The 17,339-nt window shown below is 49.5% G+C and overlaps 1 protein-coding gene across 1 annotated transcript; it reads right to left on the minus strand.

Moving 5' to 3' along the window:
* Positions 1–265: 265 nt before the first annotated feature.
* XPA (XPA, DNA damage recognition and repair factor) lies at positions 266–7,757 on the minus strand. Its single transcript, XM_032206286.1, has 6 exons — positions 7,506–7,757; positions 6,733–6,864; positions 4,492–4,597; positions 2,703–2,868; positions 1,864–1,981; positions 266–491 (listed from the first exon to the last, which is right to left on the minus strand). Exons 1-6 carry the CDS (start codon positions 7,696–7,698, stop codon positions 343–345), a joined length of 864 nt encoding a protein of 287 aa, XP_032062177.1. The 5' UTR covers positions 7,699–7,757; the 3' UTR covers positions 266–342.
* Between the last annotated feature and the right edge of the window lie 9,582 nt (positions 7,758–17,339).

Raw genomic sequence — 17,339 nt, forward strand, 5'->3', positions numbered from 1 at the left:
AGGCATCTCCCACCTTCACTTACGGGTACCCCGTGCCCTGCTGCCCGTGACGGGTCTTAGTAACTGGAACCCAGCTAGCAGCTGGGGAAGTTTTCCACCTTTAATTTCATCAGAATAGGGTAATGATGCCAACTTACCTTTCACCAGCAAGGTAACCATTTCTTCAACTGTTACAAATGTGCATCTTCCACCCCAAGACCCATCCAGAAAGCCCACCCTTACTGTTCTGTAGTTTCTCACAAAGAAACATTCTTCACCCAAGTTGTTCACGCTTTGGTCATAATTAGTTTATTTGACTTTAATACAAAATACAATTAAAAAGATACTTAAATTAGAAAAAAATTACATCTTCTCATAAGTTAATTCATGGCCACATACAGTACATGTCTTTTTGTATGTATCTTCATCAATGTTTTCTTCTGGTCCATATTCATGCTCGTGGATGCTAGCTGCTCTCTTCCACAAACTGTTCCTCACTGCGCGGCGGAGCTCTGAGGAGAAAGTTAAGAGGATTTTTTTGAGAGGGTGAAGCGTTAGTGAATAAAACTCAAGCCACCCACCCACCTTTTGAGGCCTACCCTTGACAACCTGCTTTCTGCCCGTCTGACATAAATTTGTTCTTGCAATACTCGTTTGCAGGAACAAGTTTTGATTTGCCTTGCAGTCAGCTTCGCCTTGTTCACAGGGTTTTAAAGGACAGGAAATACAATGGCAAAATTTCCCAGGTTTTCCACCTGGAGTAAGCATGTGTTGCCTCATACGTGCTGCCCTTCAAAGCTATCCAGAAGGGCTGGCTGGAAGGAGGAGGCAAGCATGAAGCACCTCATTGTTTTACATGACTAAGAAGAAGCACTTCTCATTCAGGTCACAGTATTCGTCCTAAATGACTCTGCATTCTCCCAGCTCTACGCCCAGCAGCAAGTTGCCTATCCAGCAGCTGCAGTGAAGTCAGCGCCCCGCGGTCGAGCCTGACATACTACTTTCTGCATGCTGCAAGTGGGTGGCGGGAATACTAAGCAGCAGAGGGTAGTAACATTTCCAGCCAAGTCATTTAGGCTGCAAACGCCGTCATGTTAAGGCCTGTCCTTGCCCTGAACTCCATCATCTCTGCCACGGTCTGCTGCAATCCCTCCTGTTTGCTCAGCCCTCTGTGCTGCCTCCTCCAGACAATGCCAGCGCGGCCAGCCCGAGCCCTTTGGCTCCGAGTGTGAGCCCCGCGCAGGCAGCACCGCGCCAAGCCTCAGCTCTTGCTAGGAAACTGACGCGCAGGCTCTTAAAATGACCGGCGTGTCTGAGCTGAAAGCCTTTTTTTGTAGTTTCACCTACCCGCTGAATACTCTCCTAAATATTAATTTCTTAGGAAAAATACGGATGAAAACCAGTAAAACTCTGAACTGGAACATTGTGAACAGTGGGAAAAGGCGTTTTCTGCCTTCATTTACAGTTATCCCACTGCACATGTATGATTTTTGAATTATAACCCACTGACAAAAAAAAAATCTGCTTTCTTCAAGTCAGAAAGAGTAACAGAGACAATCCCAGGCATGCTCTAGGTCATACCAAAGAATTTTTAAAACGCTGTAAAGGACTTTTATACATCATTTCTGTCACTTGCAGCATTTCCACAGGACAAGAGGCTAACTCAGTTTGTAAGAGACCTCAGATCTCTAGTCCCACCCTCTGCTCCGAGGAGTTAGCTAGCCACGAGGTCAGACCGGACTGCTCCAGGCTTACTCACACAGGTCATGCAGAGCCTCCATTTTGTCACACCGAGCGCTAACCACTTTGATCGGATACAGAAATACCCTCACGCGGAATTGGACGTTCCTTTAAGTATAGCATTATGCAAGTCTGAGCATTTACCTTTAACCTTCTTATCAAACTTCTTCTGTTTTATCTTCTCTCGGCTGTCACGGCGGAGTTCCTTTGCTTCTTGCAATGATTCTTCACTACCCCAGACTTCAAGAGAACGCTTGATTACCTACAGGATGGACACAAATGTGTTTCTTTTTTTCCCCTGAAACGATAAAAATAAACTATTCTAACTCACAGGCACAATTTCCCCCTATACATATGCAAACTAAGTCAAGCCTACCACCAAGAATCCTGTCTCTGCCTCCTATCTCTTCGCCTTTGAACTGCAAATGTGAGCATTCCTTCCACACCGACAGATAGCTTAGGAGATTTGTTTTAGCACCAGCTAGATTAACTTCCTTAAACCAAACCCCGCTCTGAATTTGTGCACATTCAAGCAAAGCAGCAGCATTCCTGAGAAAAGGAGGGAACGGGAAATTACAGCCTTGTAAAATCGACTTGCTGCTCTCGCTCCCAGGGCAGAGCTGCAGACCCGGGGCCGCGAGCCACAAAGGGCCAGAGGCAGCAGCAGCTGCCCAACGCCTTTCAGGTCAGCACTGAAAGGCCATTAACTTTTATGGCCCGTACTTGTGCAAACAGGGGTACCGAGATCTTGGTCCATAAATGTCTTTAAAAGGCCTTAAAACACGGACATTTTCATGAATTTGGCCCATACCTCGCTACTTCGACCATAAAGAAAATTTACACAAGCCAAACTTAATATACCTGGCTTTATCAAAATGACTCAGCAATCAGGACTGAAGTGATAAATTCTGGTCATCGAAGTCACACAAAGGTTTAAAAAAAAAAAAAAAAAAGAGGCTGAAATACTCCAACGGTTTCTATACCTGCAGCTTTAAATAAAGTTTCATGTCACCCCACCGAGGGTTGTGAGGGTTTTTCTTCACAATAAATCTGAGCACCGGCTCCCTCTTGTCTAAGTCACAGTCTTTGAGAAGATACTCTTCTTTGGCTTCTGTCCTTGTTATAAGCTTATGCTTATCTTCAGCATCTCTGGAAGACGTAAAACAATCATGAAAAAGCTACACGTGAAAACTACTTATCAGTTTCTTGAAAACTACTTATCAGTCTCTAAGTCCCCATCCCATCCCCAAGCATTCCTGAAATACCAGCAGCCTTCATCCTCTCAATTTTTAATGTATGCAATTAATTTTGAAGTCGAACACTCTAGCTAAACTCTGATACAGGTTTACTGGAATTATGCTAGAAAACCCTCCAATTTGAGCGAATATAAGCTGTTTCTTTGTTTCTCTGGAAGGGCTTTTTTTTTATTATTATTATTATTTATTTTCTTACACTAGGAACAACTGAAACTTGGGAGATTATGAGTAGCTTTAGGCTGTTCACCTAACACAGATGTAACTCAGAGGACAAAAGTACAAGCCTGACACATGGTCAAGAGAAAAAGAATGTGTAATGTGAGACAGGTCAGATCACCTGAGACAGAATATACACACTCCATATGCTGCTAGATCCCAGAAAGAGATTAGCACACAGAACTCGTTTCTAAATGCAATTCAGCAAGCATCGAGAAAGAGTCAAATAAAGACCTTAAAATGCTGCAGTTTCAGCCAGACAGATGAAAAACTGTCTAACCGCAGCGGCACTCACCAATTAATGGAAAAAAAAATTTACAAAATCCTGACTTAAGGACAACTTAAAACTGCTTCATCTGGAACAGTTTGCCAAGCAGGAAGTGCTAGCAACCGTCATCAAGGAAGCAGTGCTGTAAATACAGCTCTACCAAATCTCAAAGTTCATAGTAAAGGCTATTGCACCACCGACTCCTTCAACATTCGGCTCCGAGAGCCACTAGTCCAAAGGGTAACTAACTGCCTTCCAGTCCCCAGGCCCTCTCCTCCCGTGCCTTTTTCCACCCCCGAAGAGGCAGCACTTTGTCCCTGGAGGCGATGAGCTGCCTGTGGCTTACGCAGGCACTCTGCCACTCCACGTGGTTACCTGGGAAGCTCCCCGAACGCACTCGCAGCCATCTTTTCTCCTCCTCCATCCCCTCTCGCACCCGTCCCCACGCTCAGAGGGGTGGGCTGCCTCACCGCCTGTCCCTGCCCGGCCATCCCGGCGGCCTGCCGAGCGTGCCCCCCGCCCGAAGGCAGAGCAGGGGGGCCGCCTCCCCTCGCACCCCGCGGGGCCCTGCTCTCGGGCTGCCATGTTGCAGGCCCACCTCTGCTAACTTCTGGCTACCCAAAGTTGCTTCACTGCGACAGGGAGTTCTCTCCCAGGACCTGGCCCCGCGCTATAAAGCAGACACCGCGTTATGCAGCCCAGCTCGTTATTTAAACAGTGCCCTCCACCAGGCATGAATTTGCATGCCGCCAGGCTCGCTAGCCACTCCCAGACATTGTTTCTAGAACATTACACAAACCCCTACTTAGGTCCTGCATCCAACACAGGCTCATGAGGTGACGCTGCCATTTTTCACTTTCATAATGGAAAATACAGAGGCCATCAGTCAACTTCCTCTTACTTTTTCAGTAAGTCTAAAGTTACTGAGAAACCTCTCTGCTGACGGCCTTTTAATTAAGGGCTAATTTACCAAATTACAGCTAGCAATCTTTACACAAAATAAAGCTTCCCTCTCCTGATTATCTGTAATACCTGCAATTATCACAAGTTGCCCAATCAAAGTGCTGCATAAGGTAGGAATCCATGAATTCTTTGCCACAGTCTCCACAGATGAGATAGTCAAATTCTAGCACAGGTGCTAATGGAAAGAAATATTTTTTTTTAAAAGGAACTACCACCACGTTGAACACAAACATATGGAATTGGTATCACAAGCAACTTTACTAAAATTTACATTTGGTTTTATACTATTCATTACAAGCTCGTTTAATTCCTCTGTTAAAGTTTACCCGAAAGATACAGTAAAAATTCAGAACCATCATCATGCAATCCCATCTTTGCTGATAGATTTTTTTTTTTTTTTTTACTGGAAGGTTCACTGCATTTAGTATCCGATTTCAACATTCGAGAGCACACATTTGTTTCAACTTAACAATTGCTAAGCGAGAAAGAAAATTCCCCCGCATTTCCCCATGAGGTGCTTTGTATCCCCTCCTACCGCTTCCTCCCTTCCGGCCCTCAAAGCACGTCCTGATATGCAGGAGACATGCGGGCAGGGACGGGAGAAACCAGAGAAGGGGATGGCGGCAGGGGAGCGTGGCTCGAGCAGGAAGCAGTACAGGAGCCGCACTGGCATTACAATCCAACTCAGCCCTGCTCCAGTTTTCTTCCTAGCTCGGCCACACCTGCCTCTCCCAAAAAGAGCTCAACGGAGGCCTGGGGCAGTTGGCAAGGCTCTTGCGCATTCCAGCTGGCAGAAATGGAGGTGGATGGCCAGAGAGCTGCTAGGAGTGGAATGGGGATGGAGCTCCACTACAATCCTCTCCCCAAGCCCTCTCAGCACTGCTCCAAGCCCAGGCTCATCCCAGTGCCGGCCATCACTCCTGGCCGCATCCTCGCCGGGTAGAGATCACCTCCAGCGTCATCGCCATCTGCTTTATGCTCCATGTGACACCCTGAAACACTGATTCACGTACCCGCAGCTAGAAGGAATGCTCGTTTGAACAGTAACATAAAAAAAAAATCCTAGCAGAAAATTAGTGGTTTTATACAGTTTTGTAAGCCGAAGTGCAGCAGCGGTGAAGAGCATTAATAATACCTGAAATAGAAAATTAATTCTTGACATGCAACATCATACATTTTTAATAGTGTTTGCATTTATAGCCGATTGAATCTAGCAAAGCCGACATTTTATCCCAATTCAGTCTCGCTAGCGACAGCGGGGCGGGCGCTTCAGCACTTCGCATAGCCATGCTCTTACATCACGTTTCGTAATTTAAAGCAGTACTCCCGAACATAAAGGCATTTTATTAGGACAATGACGTTATGAATTATACAGCAAGAACGACCCCAGTGCAAAGGCATCCCAGATCTACTTCTTTTTTTAAAAAAAATAAAAATAAAAGAAAAAAAAAAAAGAGAACAGAAAAGCATAAGCCTCTCGAAAGCAGTAAAGGCTGCTAGCCGTTTATGCTCTTAACGAAATCCGGTGGTGATTTCTAACAAAGAGATACACTGCACCAACGGCCCTGCAGTTGATTCAGAGCAGAACAAAGCAAGACAAAGACATTCCCAGAGAAGAAAGTGGATCTATTTTGGGATTCCTACTTCTCCATTTGCTTTTTGGAGAGGGAATATCACGAGGCAATATGTCGAAATCCTCCACCGAACGATCAGCAACTTGGCGTCAACGTTTTATAACGATAAAAGCTGACACTGCAGCAGCGCCCAGATCGCGGCATAAAGGCTAGCGAAAAACCTCGAAATTCCCCCAGACCGACGGAACCGCGCGGATTTAGGCTTAAATAGGTCTTACAAACCCGAAATCCCGAAAGAAATCACGGAAATAGCGTTTACCGGGGGCTGGGAAAAAAGCCGCTAAGCCCAAGGGCACACGCGGCGTCCCACTTCCGCGGCTTAAAATTCTTCCTTTTTCATCGCGTCTCGCTCGCTCGCGAGCCGCCCGAATACCGATGGATGCAGGCGCGCCAGAAACCGCGCTAATCCAGCGAGACGCGTTGGGGGGGAAGAAAAGGAGGAGGGAGGGGAAAGGGGTGGGGGGAAGAGGGTGGGAAATGGAGGGAAAGGGGAAAAAAAAAAAATGAGGGAGAAAAAAAGCTGCCGAACCCGCCCTGCTCGCTCAGCCCGACCCGGCTCAGTGTCGCCCCCGCGCCTTCCTGCCCGCCCCCGCCAGCTCCACGCACGCGGCGCCGCCTGCTCCTCCCGGCGCCCCGGCCACCTCTTTCCTGCGCCGCTCCCTCCAGCCATTATTACCGGGGGGACGCACGATCCTGGCGGCGGCGCTGCCGCGCTCTTCCTCCTCCTTCTCCTCCTCCTCCTCCTCCTCCAGGAAGAAGCCCCCTCCCGTGTCCACGACCTTGGCGGGGGCCCGCACCCGCACGCCGCCTGCGGAAGACAAACGGGGGAGGGAAGAAGGGAGGAAGGGAAGGGAAGGGAAGGGAAGGGAGGGAAGGAGGGGAGGGAGGGAGGGGAGCGAGGGAGGCGCCGCGTTACGCGCCCGCGCACCGGGGACGGCCCCGCGCCGCCGCCGCTGCCGACAGGGGGCGAGCGCGGGCGCGCGCCCTCCCCCCGCGGCGCGAGGCGGGGGGCCCGCGGCGAGAGCGCGCGCGCGCGCACACAGCGCCCCCCCCCCCCCTTTCCCTCCCCTCCCCCACCCCCCCCCCACCCTCACCCCACACGCGTGGTAGCGAAGAGGGGGGGAAGGGAAAAAGGAGGAGAGGGAAGGGAAGAAGGAAAAGGGATGGGGGGGGGGGGGAGGCGCGCGCGCGCGCCGCCGCCCCTCCCCCCCCACCTCACTAACGGCCGCGCGCGCGCTGCCCCCCCCTCCCCCCCCCCCTCACCAACCGCCCCCGCCGCCTCGCGCCCAACGGCTGGCGGCCCCCATCCCCCCCCCCCCCCCCCTCTCCCCCGTATCCCCTCAGGACCCCCCGCAGCCCCCCGCCTCGCCCCACACGGCACCCCAGTGCCGATCGCCGACCCCCAGCCCCAGCCCCAGCCCCAATCCCGCCCCGTCTCCTCCATCCGACCTGCGGCAGGGTAGGGCCGTGCCGCCAGCCGCGCCTGCCGCAGTGCCAGCGCCCGCTGCCGGTTCCGCTCCATCTTGGCCAGCGCCGCCGCCGACAGGGGCGGCCGCTTCTCCTCCTCCTCCTTCTCCTTCTCTGCTCTCACTGCTGCCGCCTTTACCCCGGCGCCGGCTCCCCCAGCCCCCGCCGCGGCCATGGCGGCCGTGCTGCGGGCGCCGCGCTCCCCCCCGGCTCCGCCAGCGCCGGGCTCGCCCTTCCCCTCGCCCAGCCGCCGCCGCACTGCGCCTGCGCACAGAGGGAGGCAGGGAGGGGGCCGGCGGGGAGGGGAGCCCCCCTCCCGCCTTCTGCGCAGGCGCGCGGCGCGCGGCCCCGCCCACGCGGGCGCCCCCTCCCCCCCCCCTCCCCAGCCCCGTCCCGCCGCCGTGCGGGGGGTGCCGGGAAACGGGAGGGGGAGGGGAGGGAGGGGAGGGAGGGGTGGGTGGGTGCGGGGGGGGGGTCTGCGTGGCGCCGGGATATGGGGGGGGTGCAGGGGGGTGTGGGGGGGGAGGGGAGGGGAAGGGGGCTCCGCTGGGGAAGGGGGAGGGGGAGGGGAGAGGCGGGAAGCGGGCGGTGGGGGAGGGGAGCGCATGACCCTGCGATTTCCCCGCGCGCGCCTTTTCGAGGGCTTTCTGCACCCCCCCCCCCTCCCTCCCCTCCCCTCCCCTCCCCTCAGCGCACACCTCACGCCACCCCTCCCCTCCCCTCAGCACCCCCCCCCACCACCACCACCGTCCCCACACCCAGCCGGCATTGGGCAACACGGTGCGAGTTTAAAAAAATATTTAAAAAAAAAAAAAATTAAAGAAAAAAAAAATAAAAAGGTAATAATGGAAGAAGTTGAGACGGCAGGAGCGAGGCGGGAGGCGCCGCGCAGCCCGGCTAATGACCCTTTTGTCCTCAGAGCACCACACGGGGCCTCGCCCCGCGCACAAGATGGAGGGCGGCGCTGCCCCGGCCCGCGCCGTGACGGGGCGGGAGGCCTGGCGGGCCTCAGCCCTCGCCGCGGCCTTTTCTTTCCTCAAAATCCGAGAACAGACCGAAAAACCCAACAAAAATGTAAAAAAAAAAAAAAAAAAGGCATTTTCAGCCCCCGCCCCCCCCCCCCCCCAAAACTCCAAAAGATAGCCCCCACCGCGCTCCATTTTCCTCCCCCGGCACGCTCCTACAGCCACCACCCCACCACGCTTCCCCTAAAACAAAAAAAGAATAAAATAATTAAAAAATCACAAAGCCCCCCACGCTTTCTGTCCTGATATCCCCCCACCTCACACTTTCCTCAAAGAAAAAAAAAAAAAAAAAAGAAAAAAGGATGGTTTATTACCGCGGCCGCCGGCAGCGCGGGTGACCTACAGCGGTCACGGCGATCGGTACCTCAATTTTTTCATTTTTTTCTCCTCTTTTTTTTTTTTTTTGTGTTCTTTTTCGGCCCGAAGCCGGCCCTCGGCGCTTCCCCCGGCGGCTGTGCGCGGCCCAGCAGCCGAAGGCGAAGGAGCCGCGGCGGGGCCCCGCCGCCCCGGTTATGGACGCACGAAGGGCTTTGTCATGCAAATGCCGCCCATGCAGCCACCCCGAGGGGCAGCGGCCCCGGGGCTGCCCGCAGCCCGGCCCCGTCCTTCAGGAGCCGGCAGCGGGGCCGCCAGCCCCGAGCTTTGCTCCCTTGGCCGCGGGCCGAGCCGCGGTGACCTTACAGCGCGGCGCCCTCCTCCCCACCCCCCCCACAGCTCCCTTGGGGCTCGCTGCCCCCAAATCCCCCCCAAAAAAGCCGCCCCCAACCCCTCCCCGCCTGCCCTGCCCCGGTCTCTCCGCGGTAATTATCATCTCCTTGTTAATTACCTGCACGCACCGTGCCCCTGCCGCCCCGCCAGCGCCGGGTGCCCGCGGCCCCCTCACGTGGGCCCGCTGCTAGTGTCGGCGGCAGCCGGCAGAGTGTGCTGCAAACGCTGCGAAAAGGACGCCCTGCTCCTGGGAAACGACACTTTATATATATATATTTATATATATATATTTATATATTTATATTTAAACGCGGAGCGAGGCGTTGCAGCCGGCCCAGCTGCTCGCCCCGGCGGCAGGGAGTTCCCCTCACCCACCCGGTGCTCCCCGTGCCACAGATTGCCCTCAGGCATTTCGGTAACCTTCAGGGCTTTAATCCTCAAGCCCTCCGCTCCCACCGAGGTTTCTGACAAAGTTGGGGAAGTGCCGCAGTGCACATGGCCAGATGCGCCTGGCAGCCAGGCAGCCGGGGCTAGCGGGAGGCATTTGGGCGATGAAAAGCACAGGGAGCGGTGCTGGCCTGCAGGAAAAGAGCCTTGAGGAACGGTGTGGGACAAGCACACGCTCCTCCAGCCTCGCTCCTTGAGGCTTTCCTAAAGATGGACCTGCACAGAGACTGGCAAACACGCCACAAGACAGTGACATAAAAGTTGCTTGAAGCCCGGTGTTTACTGGGTGGCTTGGAAGTTGAACTGTTTGCTTGGGCAACAAGCACGTGCGCTTGGGTGCCTTTCGTTTCCAACCCCCTTCACTCTATGGGAGTAGAAATCCAGGGAGAAGTTAACTTCTGAGCTGTGCCTGGGGGCTGGCAAATGGTTCGATACGAGCCACACATCAAAACTGCGTTAAAACGTGAAGTTTGGGACCACACACACAAAAAAAAAAAAAAGAAAAGGGGGGGGGGGGCTTCGAGGGTAGAAGGATATTGTTATTATGCAATCAAATCAGAATTAGGATTAAAAGGACATTAGAACATATAAACAAAAGCAAATTCAGAGGCAAGGCACTTAAGCAAAATAAGCCATGGGCCACAGCGACTCATGCAATGCAGCTAGTGCTTGATTAAGGGGAACTGTTTCAGAAGCATATGCTACGTGTTTTTTCTTAGTTTTTCATTACTTCTTTTCTTTTTCTCAGGGTCAGTCTGGCTAGGCAGTCAGAACAGACTATTCTCCCCAGCTCCGCTTCCTCCCAGAATGAATCAAATGCAACACTTCTGATTTTCCTGGCTGGGAAAAGGCAGTAGGACAGATAGCGACACATTCGCAAGGGTTTGCAGACTGTCTTGTATGCACTCTTTTAGTCATGTGTTAGTACTCATGATATTAAACATGCACAGCCTAATGGGTGCACAGGATTTAATCATAATTATAACCATGTTTTAGAGAGTTTTTTTCAGGTGCTGTGTGCCAAGCAATTCTTGGTATTACTTGGCCGCTGGTAGCCAATAGCAGCCATCATTAATCAGCAAGTGCAGACATGCATTAATTCATACCCATGGTGAATAGCATCAGTGAGTAGCTGAGTGTGGGGAGCCAGCAAACCGGTGGCTTGACAGCTCATCATTCCCTTGGAGAAAAGGGTAAGGAGCAAGATAGGAATGTCTGCTGCCAATACAAAGCTTTTTTAAGTTAGCAAGAATGAGGGTCATCTGTAAAGAATTGTGGGTGGCTAGGCAGCAAGAAAAGATTAAACTCAGGGTAGATGAATGTAACGTGATGCGTTTGGGGAAACCTAGTCCTAAGTTTGCATAAATGACGGCGATATCTGAATTGGTTGCAGCCATAATTATATATAAATATATATATATTTTTTAATATATATAGTTATATTTATGCCGCTCCACAAATCCATGATAAGCTTGCACCATGAGTGCCGTATCCAGTTGTATTTCCTGCTTTTCAGAAAGGATAAACTGGAAATGGGAAAGAACAATATGGGTGCTAAACTATTTGGCATTGCCTCCCTTGAAAAACAAACAAACAAACAAACAAACAAACAACAAAACAGAACAGCAACAACAAAAAAAAACCAACAATCGAGTAGGCTTGTACTCTTCACCCAGACAAGAAATTACCTGGAAAGGCTAAGCCTGAGGCCTACCACATCCTAGGTGATTATGAGGGGATGGATGGCCATTGACTTTTGGAGCACACACCATCAGATTTGTGGGGGTAGGCTCTAGACAAACCTCAGGAGGTTGTTCATTCTTCCCGCAGTGCCTCTCTGCATGACTGTGCGCTGCACAGAAGGTGTTTCTCTGGCGCCTGGGGCAGATGGGCCAAGTATTTGGAAGAGGTCTGTGCTTATCATAGTGAATGAACACCCCCTCAGGCTCCGGAAATCCCCTGAGCTGAAAATAGTTGGAGGCTGTGGGAGTGTTGCAGAGGAGGTATCATGTATTTGCCTCATTTCTCCTCTTCCCTCAGTGTTTGCCCATGCCCAGTGGTGGAAATGGGGCCGATGGATTCATTATCCAAGACAGCAAGCCTCTTCCTTGTAGTCACTGAGAATCACGCAGTAGCTGACATTTACATATTTAGATACCTGTGGCCACATAGCGGCCATAATCCTGTTTGCTGGGGTCTTTCAAACGAGATTCAGCGTTCATCTATGTTGGGAATTACCTGCAGAGCAGCTGCTGTGCTGTATCTTTACATTTAGACTCACAATATACTTATTTCTCTGTGTCCACAGAGTCGTAATAGCAATCTGCATTCAGACACTTACCTACAACATAACTTTTTTTTTTTTTTTTTTTTTTTTGTCCTCTTTCAGTAAAAATATTTGTTCCTTGAGAAACAGATCCAACAACGTCGTATTTTCAACGGGTTTGTCTTTCAAAGGGAGTGTCGCTGCAGAAAAAAAATCTCATTTCAGCTCTCTCCCCTCTCCCTCTGATGGTTCAGGTGGTAGCATGAATTTTAGCCGCATTTGAGTTGTGTAGTCAGCAGCTGACCAGCCAATACACACACTCTGATTAAATGGTTGGCTGCTGCCTCCTAGCATGACTAAGGGATTGGATTTTGCCCAATGATTTCAAGTGTCTTTATGGGAGAGAACTTCTTGCCTCCTTGGGGATGCAAGGCAAAAAATACCGTGCCCTCTGAGATTATATTTCCATCAGGTTTCTAATTTGCTACACCTTTATCTTACATTACCTTAAATAAATAGAAGGCAAAGCATTCCTCGTGTCTTGGTGAAAGAGGAGCATGTGACGTAGGAAAAATGAAGGGAGCTTGTTAAGGCCAAATACAAGTGCACCTGCTTGGGTTTGTACGTTCTCTTTCTGAATTCACCTATGCCATAGCTCAGAGATAGGCAGTGAGTCATCCTCTTGGACAGAATGGGACATGCAGAGTAAATTAAGTTTGTCGTCCCTCTGTGAGATCTCCTCATTTGTTCACGAGCTGCAGGAGGGGATTTTCATAGTAATGTGACCTGTCTTCATGCTCCATTTATCATCTCCCAACTGATGTATATAATCTTGACTGAGCAGGTAGATAATGGAGGAAGCACGGAGAGCGTTGAATGCTTGAGCAACAGATCTGAAAAGCACAGGTAGGCAAGAACTGGAGTGCAAACGTGTAAAGGCCAAAACTGGCATTCTTTCCTGACAGGAGAGCCTAATGCAAGTTTGTTACTATTTTCCTGTGACAGAACATGACGGAATGTGAAATTACAAATTAAATCTCTTTTATTTGCTAGCATTTTTCATGGCTTTTCTGTTTTATTACTTTTCTTGAGTAGGACTTGAATATGTTTGCTTTTAATAGCGAAGAAGAAAGATAACCAGAAAATGCTGGTTTCACATCCATGAGCAGGCAAGTGTCAAGGCGTGATGAAAAAATGTTGCTTGCTTTTTATAGTTCCAGAGATCACCACAAAGCTGACTACACACTTCTGTTGCTGGCTGGCAGTCCAGGAAGAGAAATCCTCTTCCACTGCTTTACCAGGAAAGCCCATCTCCCTCCCATACAAAGAATGGGAAAATGTGGCAACACGGCAGACGTGCTCTGGAACTGCAGCACAGCAGCCCCTGATGATTTGGTAATAACTTCAGTGCAAAGAATAACAAAGCGGTAGGAAGATATATATATATATAAATTGATGAAACTAGGGCACTGGGAGGTTTTTCTGGGCCCCAGTCTGGGAGCAGCACTCCACGTGGGCCCTCGCAAGGGCAGAGCAGAGCGGGGCACTCATCTCCTCGCCCTGCTGGCCACTCTTCCCTTGGTGCAGCCCAGACCGCAGTTGGTCTTCTGGGCTGCAAGCGCACCCTGCTGGCTCATGCCGAGCTTTTCCTCCACCAGAACCCGCAGGTCTCTCTCTCAGAGCTGCTCTCAGCGAGTCCTTCTCCCACCCTGCCTGTCCTCATGCCTGGGATTACCCTGGCCCAGCTGCAGCACCTCGCCCTTGGACTTGCTGCGCCTCATGAGGCTCACGCAGGCCCGCTCCTCAGGCTTCTCCAGGTCCCTTTGGATGGCATGGCATCCCTTCCCTCTGGCGTACTGACTGCGCCACGCAGCTCGCTGTCCTCTGCAACCCTGCTGAGGGTGCCCTGATCCCACTGTCGTTGATAAAGACACTAAACAGCGCTGGTCCCAAGGCAGACCCCTGAGGGACACCACTCGTCACTGGCCTCCACCCCCCTCTTCCCCAAATGCACAGGGCTTTCAGTGGGTAGGGACACTCACAAACCACGTAAAAGGGATGTGTGAGCTGGTAGATTTATTTCTCTCTCAATATTCCTTTTTTTTTTTTTTTTTTTTTTTTTTTTTTTTTTTTTGTCAGTTATTTAATGCATTCAAAGAAGCTTTTCCATAGCAACATAGAAACTTTGCCTAATGCTTTAATTACTTCTTTCTTTCTATTAAGAGCAGCTCAGGCATTTCTGAGACAGAAAATCAATACATCATCAATTATACTAATCTCAGGGACATGAGATCTAGCTGTATTGATGATGAAAGGCTGCACATTCTGGGGAAAAGTGTGGACTTCTGGCCTTCCTGAAGCATTTAAGGAGATTCACAATGTAAGCATTTATAAAGAAACTTCAGGTTTCTGCTGCATATAATTCAAAGTACCACACTCTTTTTAAAAATGATACTATAAAGAGAATCTTTCTGTGACTGCTTCCAAGTCAGCTTCAGTTGTTCCTGTCTGCAGAGTAGCTGGAAGAGAAAATGATGAAACAGCTGATGAAATCTGCTGTAGCAAGAAAACCACGTCCCAGTTTCCAGGATTCGAGCAAGATGCAACTCTTCCAGCACTTGCAGATCTCTGCAAAACGTTTTGGTGCTGTCAACCACGGGTTTGATCAGATAACATTCCCTAAAATTTGGTTTCCGACTATTAGCAACAAATGGGATGACTTCTTCCCACATGCGCCCCCAGGCCCCTGTTCTGCTCTTCAGGATGGACGCTACCGGGAACTGAGGCTGCTTCAGCGTGCTGGAGGACGGGAGGAAAAGGAGGGTGTGGGGTTGGTCTTAGTAACTGGCCCATGTATTTTAGGTAACATGTAACATGTAACGTGTGTCCTGGGCTCACAACAACCTAGCAGTGAGAGAAATATGGAGCCAACATATGGCTTAAGCCTCCCAGGAATGCGGGGCTATCTAGCAGGAGGTGCTTCGGAGATACTACATCATTCACAACGCCTGAATCTTGAACGTAATCTGAAAGTAAGCTCCGAGCATGACCAGAAAATAACTCCTGACCAGGGTCTTAACATGCTACTTGGATTTCTTGAATTAGTTGATTGTGTTTTCTTAGCTCTGTTGTGTTTCCTTAGGGGAAAATTTGGGTTTGCTTGTCCAGAAAGAATAACAGTGACCACAGCAATTTCGCATGCAGCATGAATAGATTTATCTCTTGGAACAGAAAAGTGGATTCCAAGGGCTTCAATCCCCCTTAAAAGCCCCGGGTTAAACTGAAACCATTCATGAGAGAAGGAAAATTGAAAGAGTTCTTGATGCTCTGAGCTCCTTCCTTACATGTTTGAGAAATGCACTGCATTCCTGTGTTACTTCCCCTTCATTCAAATATTTCTTGCTAATGTGCTCAAATCAAAGCCTTGCAGAGCAGCAGGTCCTTCCATTTTTATCTCCAGCCGGTTTATTCTCGGAATTGGTTTTCTTTGCTGAAGAGGTACACCGAGCTCTGCAATTTGCCAGAGCCCTTTTCCTGGGGATTGTGGTATGTCCAATTTTCGCCTGGAGCCTGGGGAGTAATTTGGAGTGGGGGTGGGGGAGTGGGGGTGGGGGTGGAATCTTTGTCTCTTCCCGGCCAGATTTGGGGTCTAGTGAAAGCACGCTGCACTTTTGTTGCAGGGGACTACAGTTCCTTGTTTTTTTGCCTCAGCCAGAGTTTTAATTACATCAGGGGTCAAAGGCTCCCTGTTTTCAGCGGTCTTTTGAATGCGGAGGCAATGGAATGATTCGCCTCCGAGCGGAGGCATTCACACTTCCCTCCACATCTGGCCGTGCCCTGGTGAAGACCCGTCACACGCCGCTGCCCACCATTGTAGCCGATTCACCACCACTGCAGACCCATGCTGGGAGGAATGTGATGCTTTTCGTGAGCCTGGGTGTGCTCTGCCTCTCTCACATGGCTGCGGATAAGCCTTTCTGTAGCACTCAATCAGCTTGGAGTTTGGTCTGCCAAAGTTTGTATCTAGTTTAAAAAAAAAAAAAATCACTTTTTAAATTTATTTTTTTTCCCCTGTTTCTGTTTGTTTTGTTTGTTTTTGAGATTTTCAAGAGGTTCTGAATTTTGCATTTTTTTTTTCTAGCTTGAATTTGAGGTATTTATGAGTTCCTACTCCTTTTTTTTTTTTTTTTTTACAGCTTTTACGAGATGGCGAAGTCCTGGCAACATCCCATGGATTAATTAGCCTCTTCCTTGGTGTCAACCAGAGTCTGAAAGTGCCTGTACAAATTGCCTCAAACATCCGTGGACTTGGACGCATTATCTATATTACCCACTCCATCTATTCTCTGAGCACTGCTATTTCTGATCGTATATTAAGCAGCATGCAATGCTTTATCTCTGTTTTATTTTTCCTAGGTCTGCCCTTCCTCTTGTCAATGGGAGCCATCTTCTGGAGTGTCTTAGTGCAGGGAGTTACAACCTCAGTTTCTGCCCTAATGGTCTGGTAACTTTTTTTTTTTTTTTTTCATTTTCTTTTCTTTCACTCATTTTATTAATTCATGTGGTACCATGAAACTTGCTGTCTTACCTCTTCTTACCATTCCCAGAGTGATTGCTCAGAACTGAATGCTGCATCAAACATAAAATATGCATGCATAAAATGAGTTTACAAAAACATGTATGCAACAGATATACAACATACGAGTAAATATGTAAAATATGTAAATAAATAAGGTGTGTATACAACATAAAACCATCTTTGTTTGGGCAGAATCCTGGTTGCAAAGTTCCTCACGCTGGACATCAGTTGTGTTAACTCTCGTGTTTACCTGGGAAATCCCAGAGGACCCACTCGGTAAATAGTAAACTTTGGTGGCAATAGATAACAAGAATGTTACTTTCCAATTTAATCACGGAGTACAATAAATAAATAAAGCTAAGTAAAATGTGATATTGATATGATGCTGCAAACTCGTGTGCAGGAGCACCTGTCTAGAATGTGCTTGGAAACGAAAGTCAGACAAAGCATATTTGCTGGCTACTTGGCATTTAAACCATTCTTCCCAATCTTTTGATTTTGGGAAAACTCAGTCCATGTCTCCTTCCTTGGGCAGTTTCTGTAACTCCTGCTCAGCCAAAGCTAACTGAAGCTAACTTGACCAAAGCTGCCCGTAAGTTACTTACACATCCCAGCAGAGTGCTTATTTTCTAATTCTCTTTTTATGTCTGATGACTGTCAGATAGTAACTTCTGTATCATCTTATAGTAAGCGCTATACTTAGGCTTCTTAAAAAAGTTAGGATTAAATAGGAAGTCTACATGTTCCATAATTCCTTCAGAGAACACCAGCAGGATCTGCAGCGATATGGA

The sequence above is a fragment of the Aythya fuligula genome, chromosome Z (assembly GCF_009819795.1).
Source record: "Aythya fuligula isolate bAytFul2 chromosome Z, bAytFul2.pri, whole genome shotgun sequence".
NCBI lineage: Eukaryota > Metazoa > Chordata > Aves > Anseriformes > Anatidae > Aythya > Aythya fuligula.